Genomic DNA, 15,912 nt, shown 5'->3' with positions numbered 1-15,912 from the left:
TGTATAGAAATTCATTAAAATCAAACCCCTCCTCCCAAAAAAAAATAACAAAACAAAAATGATATAGTTGTAAACTTTAGTGGCCCTTAGGATTGGGTAATGACATAATAAAAGAGAATCTTGGGACCCTTAAACATCATAGTGCTCTTTTGCATTAAAAATAATAATATTATTTGTACAAATATTATTTTCAATAGTGAATACACCTACTTTCCCCTAATATAAATACTTCAATCAAGTCCTTCTCATTTCACTGTCAAGTAAAAGAACTTGCAAGTCTTTGTGTCTAGCAATAGAGAGAGTGCTACACATTTGAACCAAAAAAAAAAAGATGGCTTTTTCTGCAGATCACTGGGCTTTTGTTTTTGGTGTCCTTGGTAAATTTATACCTCTTGTTCCTCCCTTTTTCTCTTAATAACATACTCAGTGTAATTTTATGACAGTGTGTGTAAAATGTATAATAATTATGACATGGCATACGATTAATATAGTAATTTACATGCCTAAATAAATTTTTTTTTCCTATTGAAACTTGCAGGGAACATTGTTTCGTTCATTGTGTTCCTTTCTCCATTGTAAGTCATTTTATTTAAAATGTTTACTGCTCTTATTTTATTTATTTTTTGGATTATAATCTAACAATATAGTTTCACAAATTTAATATTCCAGGCCAACGTTTTACACAATTTATAAGAAGAAAACAGCTGAAGGTTATCAATCAATTCCCTATGTGGTTGCTCTCTTTAGCTCCATGCTTTGGATATACTACGCATTTTTGAAGACCAACACAACACTTCTCATCACTATTAACACATTTGGTGTTTTCGTTGAAACTATCTACGTTGTTTTCTACCTTATCTATGCACCAAAAAAATCGAGGGTAAGTTTTGGAGTATTTCTCAAACCCTTTTTCCTTTTTTTTTTTTAACGTGGAGTTCTTTTATTAGGATATTTATAATTTATTTAACGCAGGTCCAAACTATAAAGATGCTCTCTTTATTTGTTGTGGGTGGATTTGGTGCAATCATTTTGGTTACTCAATTTCTATTCAAAGGAGTCATTCGTGGACAAGTTGTTGGATGGATTTGCCTTATTTTCTCATTATGTGTATTTGTTGCACCCTTAGGCATTGTGGTATGCTTTTACGTGCATTTTTTTTTAAAAAAAAAAAATTCTCATTGATTTTTTCATGATTCGTGCTAATTTTTCTTGTTATATTTCATGCAGAGAAAAGTCATTAAAACAAAGAGTGTGGAATACATGCCATTACTTCTATCAGTTTTTCTCACATTAAGTGCTGTTATGTGGTTTTTCTATGGTCTTCTATTAAAAGACATTAACATCGCGGTAAGTTATTCAATTATTAGTGTCCACGTAAAATTATATTTATTTTTTTTAAAAATAAAATATCCTAACGTACTTCCCTTGTTATGTTTTATTATTTATAGGCTCCAAATATATTGGGATTCATCTTTGGTGTACTCCAAATGATTCTATATGTGATATACAGCAAAAAGGAGAAGGCTATTCTAAAGGAACAGAAACTTCCAGAGATACAAAAGGGTGAAGTCATTGTGAAGGATGAGAACATGAATGCAGATAAGAAGTTTCCAGAACTTACACAAGAACAAATTATTGACATTGTGAGGCTTGGTTTAATGGTTTGCAAAGGTAAAGTACACGTGGCGACGTGTCCACATGGTACTACATGTGAACCTAAAGTTGATGAGAATGAGCCCAAGTTGCAAACCGTGGAGGTCTAGACAAACGATGAATTATCTACTCTAAACTGGCAAAGCGAGCCCTGGATTAACAGAACAAGGATAGAAGTTTTAGTTTGTATTAGTCTTTCGTTTTCCTAATCCTAAATGTGTTTATACACAATTAGTTGAATTTTCCTAAGTCTTTAGTATTTTTTTTAACCTCCTTGTTCTAAGATAGCTAGATAAAATGGGTGTTAATACTTAGAGAGGTTGGCTAGCTTTGTGTTGTATTTTCTTTTATTAGTAATAAAAGTTTTAATTTTTTTTCTTTAATTCTTCATTTAGAATTTCTATTTGGTGTGTCGTTTATGAGATTTAATACTACACACATACATATAAATGATAATATTTTTAACAATAATAATAATAACAACAACAAGAATTAGTGATGTAGATTGTATACCAAGTCCAGAATCCCCACAACCTGCAGGTGGATTCCAATTTCTAAAATAAGTATACCATATATAGATAATGTGTATACTTATTTATATATATAAAAAAATATATGTAGTTTGTATACAATATGTATATATATATATATATATATAGTAAGTACATATATACATATGGTTTTCCAAAAATTAATCGAGTGATGGGCTTATGATTTACTGAGCCCCACAAGCATATTGGGCACATAAAGACCAAATATTTTCCTAGATTAGTTTTTGTTAGGAACCTCTGTTTTAATGTTCACTTGTTTTATTAAAATACAACATTCCTGTCGGCTTAGAATTGAGTTTAAACTATAGTATGTACCATATCGATTTTAAAAGTTATAATTGTACTATCAAAAATTTAATCATCGCTTTTACAGAGTTATTGGTTACTAAATTTAGGGAAATTAATACCATAAAAACAAATAATATTTACGATAAATCATTAAAATTTGTAATTATATGTAGGATTTTATAGTAATTTTTTCTCCTCTTTTCCTTGCCTCTTTCCTCCCACAATCCCCTCATTCGATACCCTTCGGCGGAAAATTATATTATTTATATATGATTAAAATATTTCTTAATTATATATAGTAGATGTTGAATCCCCTTCAACTACTTCGTGTGTCTATTTCTTCAAATTTTGAAGTCCCTTGTTAAAAATTATAACTCCGCCACTTCCTCTTCCCCCCTCCCTGCGCACGCACAAGCCTCTCCCTAATCTCCAGTTCTAATTAATAATTGTAGCCCAAAAAATATTTCACATAAATATGACAATTGTATTTTGTATTATGCATCAAATGTATGTATTTTTTCATATCAACTATATTTTGTATTATGTATCAATTGTGTACATATTATATATTAATTGTATTATGACAATTTATATTATGTTAATTGTATTCGTCAATATAGACTGTATTCATTAATATAATTGATACAATTATATTCAATATGTGATACAAATCGATCGTCTCAATTGTATTTAGACAAATATTTGTAGTTGTATTAGCTGTATTTGTATTTTATATCAATTGTATCCGTGATACAACAAATACAACATATATATATATATATATTCTCTCTCCTCTCTCTCTCAATCTCACTCGCCTTCTTCTTCCTAAAATGAATACAAAGTATATTCATTTTGATACAAATCGATTGTAACAATTGTAATCGTAATACAACCTGATACAACGAATACAATATGTATTCAAATCTCTCTTAAATCTCGTTATTTTAGCTCATTTCAAAACAAGTAATTTTGAGAGATCAATAATCTATCAATTTATTAAGGTCAACCAAATACATCACCCTTTCAACTTATCATTTAAATTTCATTTTGACTCTCCAACTTAACCTCATATCACTTTAATACTCCAACTCCATTTTCAATGTATCATTTAAACAAAAAAAGTCGTCTGGACACATTGATGGAATTATTCACCTTTTTTTAAAAAAGAAAAAGAAATTGTGCATATATTTATCCCAATTCATCAATTCACTTATTTGTCATATCCCAATTTAATTCAATTCGCTCATTTACCACATACGGTATCTCATTTCCATGCGACTTTGGTTCATGGATAGAAATAATATACTACTAATGTATTTTAATTGGCATGCAAAAGTGTAAATGGTTGTCCCTTTGGCTTTTATTTCCATGCTAGCTTTAAGAGCAAAACACAAAAGTACCAAATATTTTATCCTCTTAAATATCTGTAGCCCACACTTGTTTTTTTGATTATTAATCATCTATCTCGAAAAATAGTTCCACCCATTAAAACATTAAAATCTGTTCATATTTCAACTTTTCATTCTGTTTTTATGCCTTTTCCCGTTCATGGGATAAGATCTACTCAGGAACAAGTGTGTCTTCTAAATTAAATTATAATAGGTCGATATTGTAATAATTACAATATTTTTTTTAATAGGGTGTACAATATTATTCTTATTAATCGAAAATTTTAGTTGAATAGAAATATTTTCCCTATTTGGGATGGCTTTTTAGTTTCAGATTGGGATTTTTTTTCTTTCTAAAAAAAGCTAATTTCTCGGTTTGATTTCAGATTTTGAATTATAAATAGAAAACATATACTTTCACTCTGTTCATTTGGTTGTCTTTATATTAGATTGAGATATATCAAGCTAAGAGTGTTCTTAATTAAAAATTGTAATTTCTATAACAGCTTAATATGTGTATATTCGATAAATTACTGATAAGTTTCACCGTAACATCATTTTCTTTTTAAACGGTCAATGAAAATCCTTTCAACATAATTAATCGGTATGAAATATAAAATATTTAATATATCCTATCGTTTATTATTTTTGTGCGCAAAAATAAATATTATTCATTTGTTCAGTAATAACTTCTTCAATTTTAATTTATATGAGTCTATTTGTTGGATATGACTTTTTTTCTTAAAGAAAATTGAATTTTGAATTGTTTAATCTTAAACAAGTCATCACATTAATATTGCATAATACTTTTAGAATTTGTGACTTTAATTATGTCATAATATTTTTGTTGTTATAGAAGCTTTTCATTAGGTAAAGTAAAATTAAAATATAAAAGGATAATTTTTTTATTAAATTAAAAATAATTAAATGAACATAACTATGACAATTGTAATTTTTTACAATACTTGATACAGTTATATGATTCTTAATCAAAAAAAATAATCAAAGAAAATGTTTATGCTTTACCCCCACCCCATCTTGAGAAAAAGAAGCAATTTATTTATTGTGAAGAACAATTTGTTGACATCATAACCAAACCTCTTTGCCATGATTTAATACTTTTTTGCTAGAAGTTAAATGTCTATCGACACCTACCTTCGATTGGAAAATTATGGAGCATATACAATGTTTTACCTACTAAGTAGTATCTATTTTAGTTATGCTTGTTTATGCGTGTTTGGATGGTTGTTATTCATATTAGTAGTGGAAAAATAACTTTTTTACAGGATTAAAATTTGATGTATAAAGAAGTAAATATTTGAAGTATAAGAGAATCAATATCTATCATATATATATATATATAATAAATTTAACCTTAGCTATACTATGTGATTTTTCGTTGAAAGGAGTTTGGATGAACTCATTGCACCTATATGACTATTTCCCTGATATATTGTGTTGTTAGTTTAAATATTAATAATATTTTCTTGATTGTGACTTTAATTTTATTATATAATAATATCGTTATATAATGATGAAAACTGCCATTTCATATAATGATTGATTTAGTATAATTGTGTTATTACCCTTTTTTTCTTATTTTTATATATTTGCTTTCTTATTTGATATAACAATTTTATATGTTACTCTACTTTGTTATAATAGCTTTACCCCATACAGACATATTCTACTTTTTTTAAGATTTATCCACCAAATTTATTAATTTGTAATATTATGTATTAAAAAAATATAATACAATCAATATATACTAAAATTATATTCACCAGAATAATACATATATCCTTTTATCTGGTTATTATATATTTCGTAATTAAGTTAGTCCATATGGAAAGAACCTTAAACTAGATTCTTTAGATGAAATACACAAAATACCTTCGAAAAGATTACATCAAATTTTGGAAAAACCATTTGATTCTAGATCCCTAACGATTTAAAATGCAATTTATTTTCAAAGAAAAAAAATTGTTACCGTAAACACAATATTTGATGTATGATTTACGAATGTTTTTAATTTTATTTGTTCGTGAAAGATCTCCACTCAATCGAAATCATACAGTGGCGTGGGATGAATAACATTTTTCTATTCTTAATAAAAAAAATTCAATTTTACAAATATAAAAAGACTAGATAAAAAAATACATTTTTAAAAAATGAACTTTACACGATATTAATTTAATTAAGTCGAAAGTCCAATCGATCCGACCGAAAGAAAAAATCACATAAACCAATCTTCCCCCCGGAAAAAGTGGAAGAACTTTTCCTTTTGGCACATTATTAGACAATATTGGTTCCAAATAATGTATTTAGGACGATCGGTCGATCACAATCGCCAGAGGAGTATCTCTTTTATTTTATTTATTTTTACCTTTTGTAGCAATCATTAAAAGAGAGGAAATCAGTGGGAAACATCATTTATATTGGGTGACCTCAATAAATAGCTAATTGATGTCCCATTGTTATGACATTTTCCACTTTTATAGTACTACCTCCATGTTTTTGTGCTACTAAAGTTGCAATATTTAGGATAGCCTCCAACTTTAGGTTTAAAAAAGAAATACTAAAGTTGTATTCTTATAATTTGTGTGGTTATTAGGGTAAACCTTTTTTTTTTCTCCTTTTAAATTATATCAATATAGTATATTATATAGTCTTGTCTTGATATGAATATGATTTATAAGGAAATATGATAAGTTTGAATGATTAATCTGCTACAATGTGTGTGGTTATAAGATTCGCAATCAAATCTAGTGTTTCAATAAATTAGTGAAATTGCCTAATAAGTTAGGATTTTACTATCAGACAAGTTGCCTAATAATTTTTTACTTTATTTTGAAGTTATGAAGTTGAAATTAAAGATAGAATTATATTTCGTTATCTTTTTGCAAAGAATATTCGAAATAATTTTTATGCTTGAAATTAAAATTCTTTAAATATAACTTCAAGTTAAATTTGAAATATAATTTTCTTGATTGAATTTGACTGGTTTTCAAATAAAGTGTTAAAATCTAAAAAGTCTTAGATATATTGTATCAAATTGGATTTAATTCACACGTACATAAACAATCTCGCTCGCTTCCCTCTCATTTCACTCTCCACTCTCCTATATATTTGGTATTCCAAAAACATGTCAATCGTGTCAGATACATACAAATGCATAGATCTAGTATGATCCACATATATGTGTGATACAAGACTATCTCCATCTCCATCTAGCTTGCCTTTCTCTCTATATATTTATTGTATCTGGTAGCATAATTAAATACATATATCTAGGTGTGTCTTCTTCGATATATGATAGAAAACTCTTAATAAGTGGTAAGTTACAATATATATCATTTGAAAGTATAGGTAGAATTAGTATATATAATATGAATGTATGTCAATATGTCATAATATAGTTTTACCTATTTTAATTCAGTTCGACCGCTCATATGACATCTAATTTTAAAAAAAAAAGAAGTTTTTTTAAAAAATCAACCAAAAAATAGGACATATAAATTAAAACAGACCTTACTAGTAATGGTGCTTTGCCTTTACCATTTTATAGAGGAGACTAAAGTGATGGAACTGCCACCATACATATATACGTTTGGTCAAGTCCTAGGCTATATACAACTCCTTATAGCTAAGAATTAGAGTGTTTTAGAATTTGTTAAACGTCAATAGATGTTTTTTTAGGCAAATTTTAAAGTTTACACATCCTTTGTTTCCTTATATTATGCCAATTATTATTAAAAAATGTCCCTCTAGTTAGGCTCTTTTTAGCATGTATAATCAGGCCAAGAAAAGACCAATAACTCATTTGCCAGAATTTCTAAAATCAATTTACTATATAATATTTTCGAAAAAATATGTTTGATAAGAAGCAATTAGTATTTGATCAATGAATTTAAAATAAATTAAGAATATGTATTAGTGTTTTGTCATGAAGCTAACGTTCAAAAAGTAATTCTAAATATATTTTTCTCAAAAAAGTGCTTTTCAAGAAAGCAAAATTAAGGAAAAAACTTTAGCTTCTAAAAAAATTACTTTTTTACTCGATAAAAATACTTATTCCCCCCACCCCCACCCCCACACAAAAAAAAGAACCTGGTCAATGAGTTCTTCTCTAACAAACATGATTACAAACTATTTGATGATTTAGAATTCACGTTCAAGTTCACATGGTGGGGATTTGTGTGTTCACTTAAAAAAGAAAAGAAAAAAAAAGGTGCTCCATTAGTTGTATATTTCATGTATCACACATCTCCTCTCTCTCAATCTGAATATATTCTTTGAAGAACATAAATAATTTTAGAATAACAGAATGTTTATGAATTACCTTACTACTGAAGAGTACAAACGATGTGTTATATTTTCCTAGATAATATGTTTTCTTAATTATTTGGATTATTAGGATGTTATTAGTAATTCGTATATATATATATATATATATATATATATATATATATCATGATAACTCTTACGCATTTCTGTTTTTCAATTGCATATTTATTTTTAAAAAAATTTCATAAATACGCAATGTGTATTTTTGTTTGTATATTTCATTTGTCAATATATAAACATAGTAAATACAAATGAATTCTGTATTTCTATATATATATATACAAATTTTTGAAAATTTTACTTGTATATTTCGCGTGTGAATATATAAATATCTTATTAATTTATACATATTCGAATATGCATCTTTGCGTGTTTTTTATGGTGGAAGAAGACGGAAAAGGACCATTAGTTCATTATAACATAAAGTATTAAAATTTTAGTCCTCCACGCAATCTGGAGGACTTGAAAATACATATATGGATCTCAATCTCCATTTTTTAAAATCTGTACTTTCTAATAATTGATGAGAACCTTTTCAGTCAAAATAATGTCTTTCTATGCAACTATTCATGGCGGAAAATTTAAATAAAAAGGGAAAGTTCAAATAAAACGGGTCGCATACGGATTCATCGGATCGGGTTAGTCAGCTAAAAAGTTGAAACATTTCGGTTAATTTTCAATTTTTGTTATCAACTAATTAATTGAAAACATTTTTGGCCATTCAATTAATTAATTAAATAAATAATTAAAACAAACTTTGTCAAAAAAATAATCTCTCGATCATTTACCGAAGTTGAAGTCGAAGCCGTAGCCAAAGCCGAGACAAGCAACGACGGTGCGAGGGGATCCTTCTTTCCAATCCTTTAAATCATTAATAGGAGTGTTTTTGTATTTAAACTCTCCTATTTTTCTTTTCATCACCGATGAGGGACAAATGTCTTTTCATTAAAGCATAATAGGACTTTTGAAGTTTCCAACTCTTCAAGTTTTCAACTTTTCGAATTCCTCTCCTTCCCTCTATTTCTCATTAATTCTGTTAACTTTCCCATTTTCAGTTAATTCAGTTAGTTTGTTAGTATGTTCACGTGGTTAGTTAGGATTGAATTCTGTTAGTTAGTGTGTGTATATGTGTGGAATGTGTGAGTGGGAATGTTAGGAGTTAGTTACTGTATTTCTGTGTATATATACACCATTTGCAGCATTTGTAAAGTGTGAAAAAATAAGATCAACATTTCCTTCATCCCTCATTCTGCTTTCTCTTCTTCTTCTTCAATTCTACTTGTTCTTAGAAGCATCAATGAAGCTGTTTTAAGCTTCTAGATAGAGTTTTCACAAATTCTTCCTACCTATCCAATATATTATTCTAGTAAAGATTAAATCAAGAACGACGTTAGAAGCGGTAGCAGCATTATTGGTAAAATATATTGCATGCAACACGTTCCACCAAAATATGTATAAAAGAACATAAAATAATCTAAAAATTAAAGTATCATGGTTTCAATCATTGTTAAAAGCAATAATATTTTAAGAGAAACATAGTGTGGCTCTTGAATTTGGGAGAATATTACCCACAAAACCTCAAAAGTGGAGTAATTTAAACAGTTGTTTATTTAACTTTTACAACTAATTTTTCTAGGCAAAGAAAATTAATTTCATGCAACAATAGAAAAAGAGATTTTATTTTGGGATAGTTACATAATTAGTCATTTTGCAAAAAAAATATATTAATCGTTAATCTCAACCCCCCACCCCCACCCCCCCTCCTTTGTAACTTATTCATTGTTACAAATTCACTATACACATTTTTTATGTATTTTATCGCCCTCAACATCGTTGGATATAATATATATATATATAACATATATTCAGTGTATACTTACTAAATATGCATTTTATTTTGATAAACAAGGATAATACAATAATAACAAGCTGAATATGCATTGATTATACAATAATTAGAAATTGAGATAAAGTCATCTGTCCATTAATAAAAAATGCTCAACACTTGGACCAAAATTTTCACATAAATATCACCAACAACACCATACAATGTATAAGCATCGTATATACACTCTATAAACACTGTACATACATATAGTATTATACAATTATAAGAATAGTATACACACTGTAGCAATACAATAGATACAATCATCTCTCCATTGAACATGGGTTAACGTGCACCATAAGCTAGAACAAAAATTTGCCCCGTATATATTATACAATGTACCACAGTGTGTGTGTATATATATATATATATATATATATATATATATATATATATATATATATATATATATATAAACCTTTGATACACTATATGAACGTATATATAACTTTTCTACTCAATCAAAATACAAACACCATTAAGCCACTAACCTACTATTAATTATTTTTCATTTCAAAATACAATTACTTATTCTACAATTGTTAGAAAAGCAAGATGCAAGTGACATGCTAAATATGTCACAAATAATTTTTTTAAAAAAAATCACATAGATTAACTATATTGGATCCATTTCATAGTAGTAAACTATATATTCAGATAAATGACACCCCACTAGGAGAAGATAAGTGTAACATAAAGCAATTGCAAAGCTAAGCATATCCTAAATTCATCAGCCATTGCATCAAATTGATTTTCTCAATAGCTACACCACATCCGACTCTATTATTGATGCAAATCTAAAGCTTTATTAATTGGTCCCTCTTCCCATTTTTTTTCTTCTTTTTGGTTGTTAATTTGGGTTCATTTCGTACAGAATAACAATAAAAAAAAAAAATCAAAACACATTAAAAAAATAAAGCATATATACATGAGTTGTAATTAATCTTTAGTGCTCCTAAGGATTGGGGGATGACATAATAAAGAAATGTCTTGGGACCCTTGAATTTTTATGATATTGCCATAGCACTTTCATTATACTTTTAATAAAATAAAATAAATTAAGGATCTTCCCCATCCCTTGCTAGTATAAATATGTGAATCTACCTCTCTTCATTTATTCACAGCCAACTAAGTCAAGTAGAAAACTTGCTTGTCTTTTGCAAAAAAAAAAAAAAACACTTTGGGTAGAAACATTTTTAGAAAAGAAATTTAAAAAAATGGTTTTTAATCACTGGGCTTTTGCTTTTGGTGTCCTTGGTAAATATACATCTTTATTTTCTTCTCCTTCTTGCTTCTTTAATGTTTAAATATTTCATTCGAAATTCTTAATAGTCTGTTTCGTTAATCTTCTAAAAATCTTACTTTATTTATTATTTGCCCCTTTTCTCCCATCGTAATTTCTAATGATATCACATTAATCATATTTATATAGCTTTCTTAAACTCATTTTCCTTTTTTTTTTTATTGGTAATTTGCAGGAAATATTGTCTCGTTCATTGTGTTCCTTTCTCCAATGTGAGTCTGGATCCATCCAATCACTAATTGAATTTTTTTGGGTATATATATTATAATCTGACTAACACGGTATTATAATTTTTGTAGACCAACGTTCTATAACATTTACAAGAAGAAATCTACAGAAGGTTATCAATCGATTCCATATGTGGTTGCACTCTTTAGTTCGATGCTTTGGATATATTATGCACTTTTAAAATCCAACATGCCCCTTCTCATTACAATTAACTCCTTTGGTATGTTCATTGAGACTATCTACGTTGGTCTCTACCTTCTCTACGCACCAAACAAAGCCAGGGTACGCATTTTAATTTTTACCTTTTTTTTCCTTCCTTTTCTATAGGAAAGAAAAATATAACTTTGATCGTTAAAATTTAATTTATTTATTTATTCATTCAGGTCCATACTATAAAAATGCTCATGTTATCAGTGGTTGGTGGATTTGGTGCAATAGTGCTAATTACTGAATTTCTATTCAAAGGAGTTGTTCGTGGACAAATTGTTGGATGGATTTGCCTTATTTTCTCATTATGTGTATTCGTTGCACCCTTAGGCATTGTGGTAAGTAATTTTTAATTTTCGACTATTATATTTTTTTAAATCCCATGCATGCATGATTTGGTGCTAATTATATATTTTCATTATATTTAATATCATGCAGAGAAAAGTCATCAAAACAAAGAGTGTGGAATACATGCCATTACTTCTATCAGTTTTCCTCACATTAAGTGCTGTTATGTGGTTCTTCTATGGTCTCTTACTAAAAGATATTAACATTGCTGTAAGTTATTCACCTCCTTCCTTTTATTTTTTTAGTATTTCTTTTTTACCTGATACGAAATTTTAAAAATAAAATAAAATAAAAATGAATCTTGTAATATGTCATTCAATCGTAGAGCCTTAAACATGCATGCATGCATGCATGCCACGTGGAAGTTAAAGAATTAAGAATTTGTCAAAACAGAAAAAAGACATTTATTTTTGGAAGGGACTATATACTAATGTATATTCCTTGTTATGTTATTTATAGGCTCCAAATGTATTGGGATTCATCTTTGGCATACTCCAAATTGTGTTGTATGCAATATATAGCAAAAAAGAGAAGGTCATTCTAAAGGAACAGAAACTTCCAGAAATACAAACTCCAGCAGTAATTGTGAAGAATGAGAATATGATGAATACTACTAAGAAGCTTCCAGAACTCACACAAGAACAAATTATTGACATAGTGAAACTTGGTTTACTCGTTTGCTCAGATAAAACACAGGTTGCCACGTGTCCAAATGATACTAATTGTGGAGTTAAAGACACTAACAATAATGTAGTAAACATGCCTAAGCTGCAAACCGTGGCTTAATTTGGGACTAATCTCAGATTAATTGTCATTTCTTTTGAGTTAATTTCCTAGTTCTAGCTTTATCTTGTAATGTACTCAAAAAGATAAAATAGCAATAATAATAAGCTTTTATCCAATCATCGTGCTTTTTTATTTTTTTGATTTTTCATTTGGTGTCTAAAGCCCACATTGATTTCAATCATTATGTTAAAAATTCTATAGCATGTAACCTTTTTATTACAGTACTATCAGTTTGCAGCATTAAGTTTAATTTTTAGTCAAACAAATCAAATTACATGATTGATACTAAGGGGGACGGTAAAACTAATACATGAAAATACCGTCTTATTCTATATTAATGTAATTCAAATTAATCCATAAGAAAGTGTTCTGTTTGATATATTCTTTTTTGTCTGGTAATAAATCAAATTATGTAAGAAAATACCATAATTTTAACCCAACCAATTTTGTCCCTCTCAAATTCAAACTATGGGTTCACGTGAAAATTGCAACATATAGGGCGAGAAATCACACAATTTAGTTTTAAAATTGCATTATTGTGCAAAAATTAGAAAATATCACGAAAATCACAATAATATATGATCTCAGATTGATAAATTTTGTTTTATGATCCTTCTTATCAACCAAGTATATTCATAGGTCCGGTCAAGTATCATTAGGTCAAATAATATCCAATGGCCTTAGATTCATGTCATGTGTACTATATAATAATTTATGGTTGAGATTAATTTAAATTATATATTATTTAAATTATATATTCATCTTAATAATACAAACAACAAAGCTGTCAATTATTTTTAATTTTTTTTTAAAATTAACGGATATGCGGATCGAGAGTTGGCGATAAAACAATTTGATAATGCAAAAACTTTCAATCAAGTATATTAAATTTTCTTTTTCAATCCTAATTTTTTAAAAATAATATTGCCTTTGTATATACACTTAATTGTTTTATTCGATAATTTTAAAAAATAAAAATAGTTAACAACTTTGTTATTTTTATTATTCAGATGGATGTATATAATTTAAATAAATCTCAACCATAACCTATTATATAATACACATGTCATGAATCTATAAGGTCATTGAATAATACTTTGACCTATTATATTTAACCGGATCTTTATGCCAAACGTATAATCAAATATATGGTTTTGGTCCCATTTTTAGAAAATGTTTTGGATTTTATTATTTCTTGAACTAATTTATTTCAGAATATGAAATAATATTACAATTAATAGAGTACATGAATAATGAAATATTACAGCAGTAAATAAGTATTCAAACATTTTGACTACGATCAAAATTGAATTGGAGAAACTACTTTACTGCACATACATTACTAACCTATATACTAATTTTATCTTTATTTTGAGCAATTCTATATATTATCACTTTTAATATTTTATATCATATTATTGAAGATACAATTAATACTCACATCCCTAAAATAAGGATTGATTAATTATTTTTACATTTAAAAGTTAAAATTAGTGTTTTAATTAAAAACAAATATTTTTCTCTTAGGGATTATGAGTTAAGATAAAACTCAAACTCTAATTTTCATTTTCTTCTTCCCTTGAAGAGTCGAAATTTATTGAGAAGAAAAACTCCTTTACAATGGATGCTCTACGGCTTGTAAATACACACATCAAATTCTTAGCCTATGATTTTCTCATTCTCAAACCAATTCCGCATGAATCTATCATTTTTTTTCTTAGTAAGGGGAGACACTTCTCGTGCGCAGAGAAAATATATCAATGTAAACACAAATTTCAAGCCCAATAGATTTATCAAATTCGACATTGATGATAAGATAGACGCATACCTTGTCTATTATAGATCAAAGCATATATTTAATACATTATTAAGATACGATTAAATACATCTAGTTTATATATATATATATATATATATATATATATATATATAAATGTTGTGTTATTATAATATATCTAACTATTTTCAAATTAATATTTTATCTGAGATACATATTTTTGGATATAACGTATAAAATTAATACTTGGTACATCAAATTATATATATAAAAAAATACATGAAATAATATTAGATCATATAAATAGATACGTGAAATTAGTATTGGAGACTTATATGATACATATGAATGTACTTTTATGATAAGTATGTATCAAGTGTTTAGTTGATTGGATACATTATATATTCATAATAAATACATCATATTATTGAATTTATTATTTTTAAAGATAATAAAATCAAAATAATCAAATTACATGACCAAGATATACACATTTTTTGTCTTTTATTAATAATAAATATAATAAAATATAATTAATAATTAATTAAACATAAATGTAATTCTTGATTTTCACCTTAAAATTAAGGAATTTAATTAATTTAAAATTTCAGAATTAATTGTCTATATATTGAAAATCATCGATAACTCCTCTAATTAAGAAATTTTGTTACAATCAATTAATTTAAATAAATAAAATATGTATCTCATTTTAAAATTCGGTAGACACATATATCTTGAGGATCTAAATTCATATATTTTAAGCACAAAATATGATAGAGAAATAATATTTCAAACTCTCAAAAATTTTAATAATTAAGACATAAACTAGTGAGATTTATGTAGTATTGACCGATAAGCAAAAAGTTTTCTTTCAAAATTCTTTCATTTTATTTAAAAATGTATAAAATAACAAATTATTAATTCAAATTAAATGTATAGCTATAATTTATTTTATTTGTAGTTCGCACCAACATTCATTTTTTGTCATCGCATTTGTATATCGAAATATACAAATACACCGAAATATACAGTTGCATGACCCATTTGTATATCAAAATATACAAATGCAAGATCCATTTCCCATTTGTATACCGAAATATACAAATAGACCAAAATATATAAATGCAAAACCCATTTGTATACTGAAA

General features: G+C 27.1%; 2 protein-coding genes across 2 annotated transcripts; both read left to right on the top strand.

The window, feature by feature from the left end:
- The first annotated feature begins 232 nt into the window (after positions 1-232).
- On the top strand, positions 233-2,036 carry LOC101263195 (bidirectional sugar transporter N3-like). The gene is made up of 6 exons (XM_004235285.5): positions 233-377; positions 539-575; positions 670-880; positions 973-1,134; positions 1,228-1,347; positions 1,449-2,036. The coding sequence occupies exons 1-6, from the start codon at positions 332-334 to the stop codon at positions 1,761-1,763; spliced, it is 891 nt and encodes a 296-aa protein (XP_004235333.1). The 5' UTR covers positions 233-331; the 3' UTR covers positions 1,764-2,036.
- Positions 2,037-11,193: 9,157 nt separating this feature from the next.
- LOC112940022 (bidirectional sugar transporter SWEET12) lies at positions 11,194-13,103 on the top strand. The gene is made up of 6 exons (XM_004235286.5): positions 11,194-11,372; positions 11,594-11,630; positions 11,718-11,928; positions 12,030-12,191; positions 12,292-12,411; positions 12,661-13,103. The coding sequence occupies exons 1-6, from the start codon at positions 11,333-11,335 to the stop codon at positions 12,985-12,987; spliced, it is 897 nt and encodes a 298-aa protein (XP_004235334.1). The 5' UTR covers positions 11,194-11,332; the 3' UTR covers positions 12,988-13,103.
- Positions 13,104-15,912: the final 2,809 nt, after the last annotated feature.

The sequence above is a fragment of the Solanum lycopersicum genome, chromosome 3 (assembly GCF_036512215.1).
Source record: "Solanum lycopersicum chromosome 3, SLM_r2.1".
Lineage (NCBI taxonomy): Eukaryota > Viridiplantae > Streptophyta > Magnoliopsida > Solanales > Solanaceae > Solanum > Solanum lycopersicum.
Note: the sequence above shows the minus strand (reverse complement) of the source record. Positions and strands in the feature narration are given on the sequence as shown.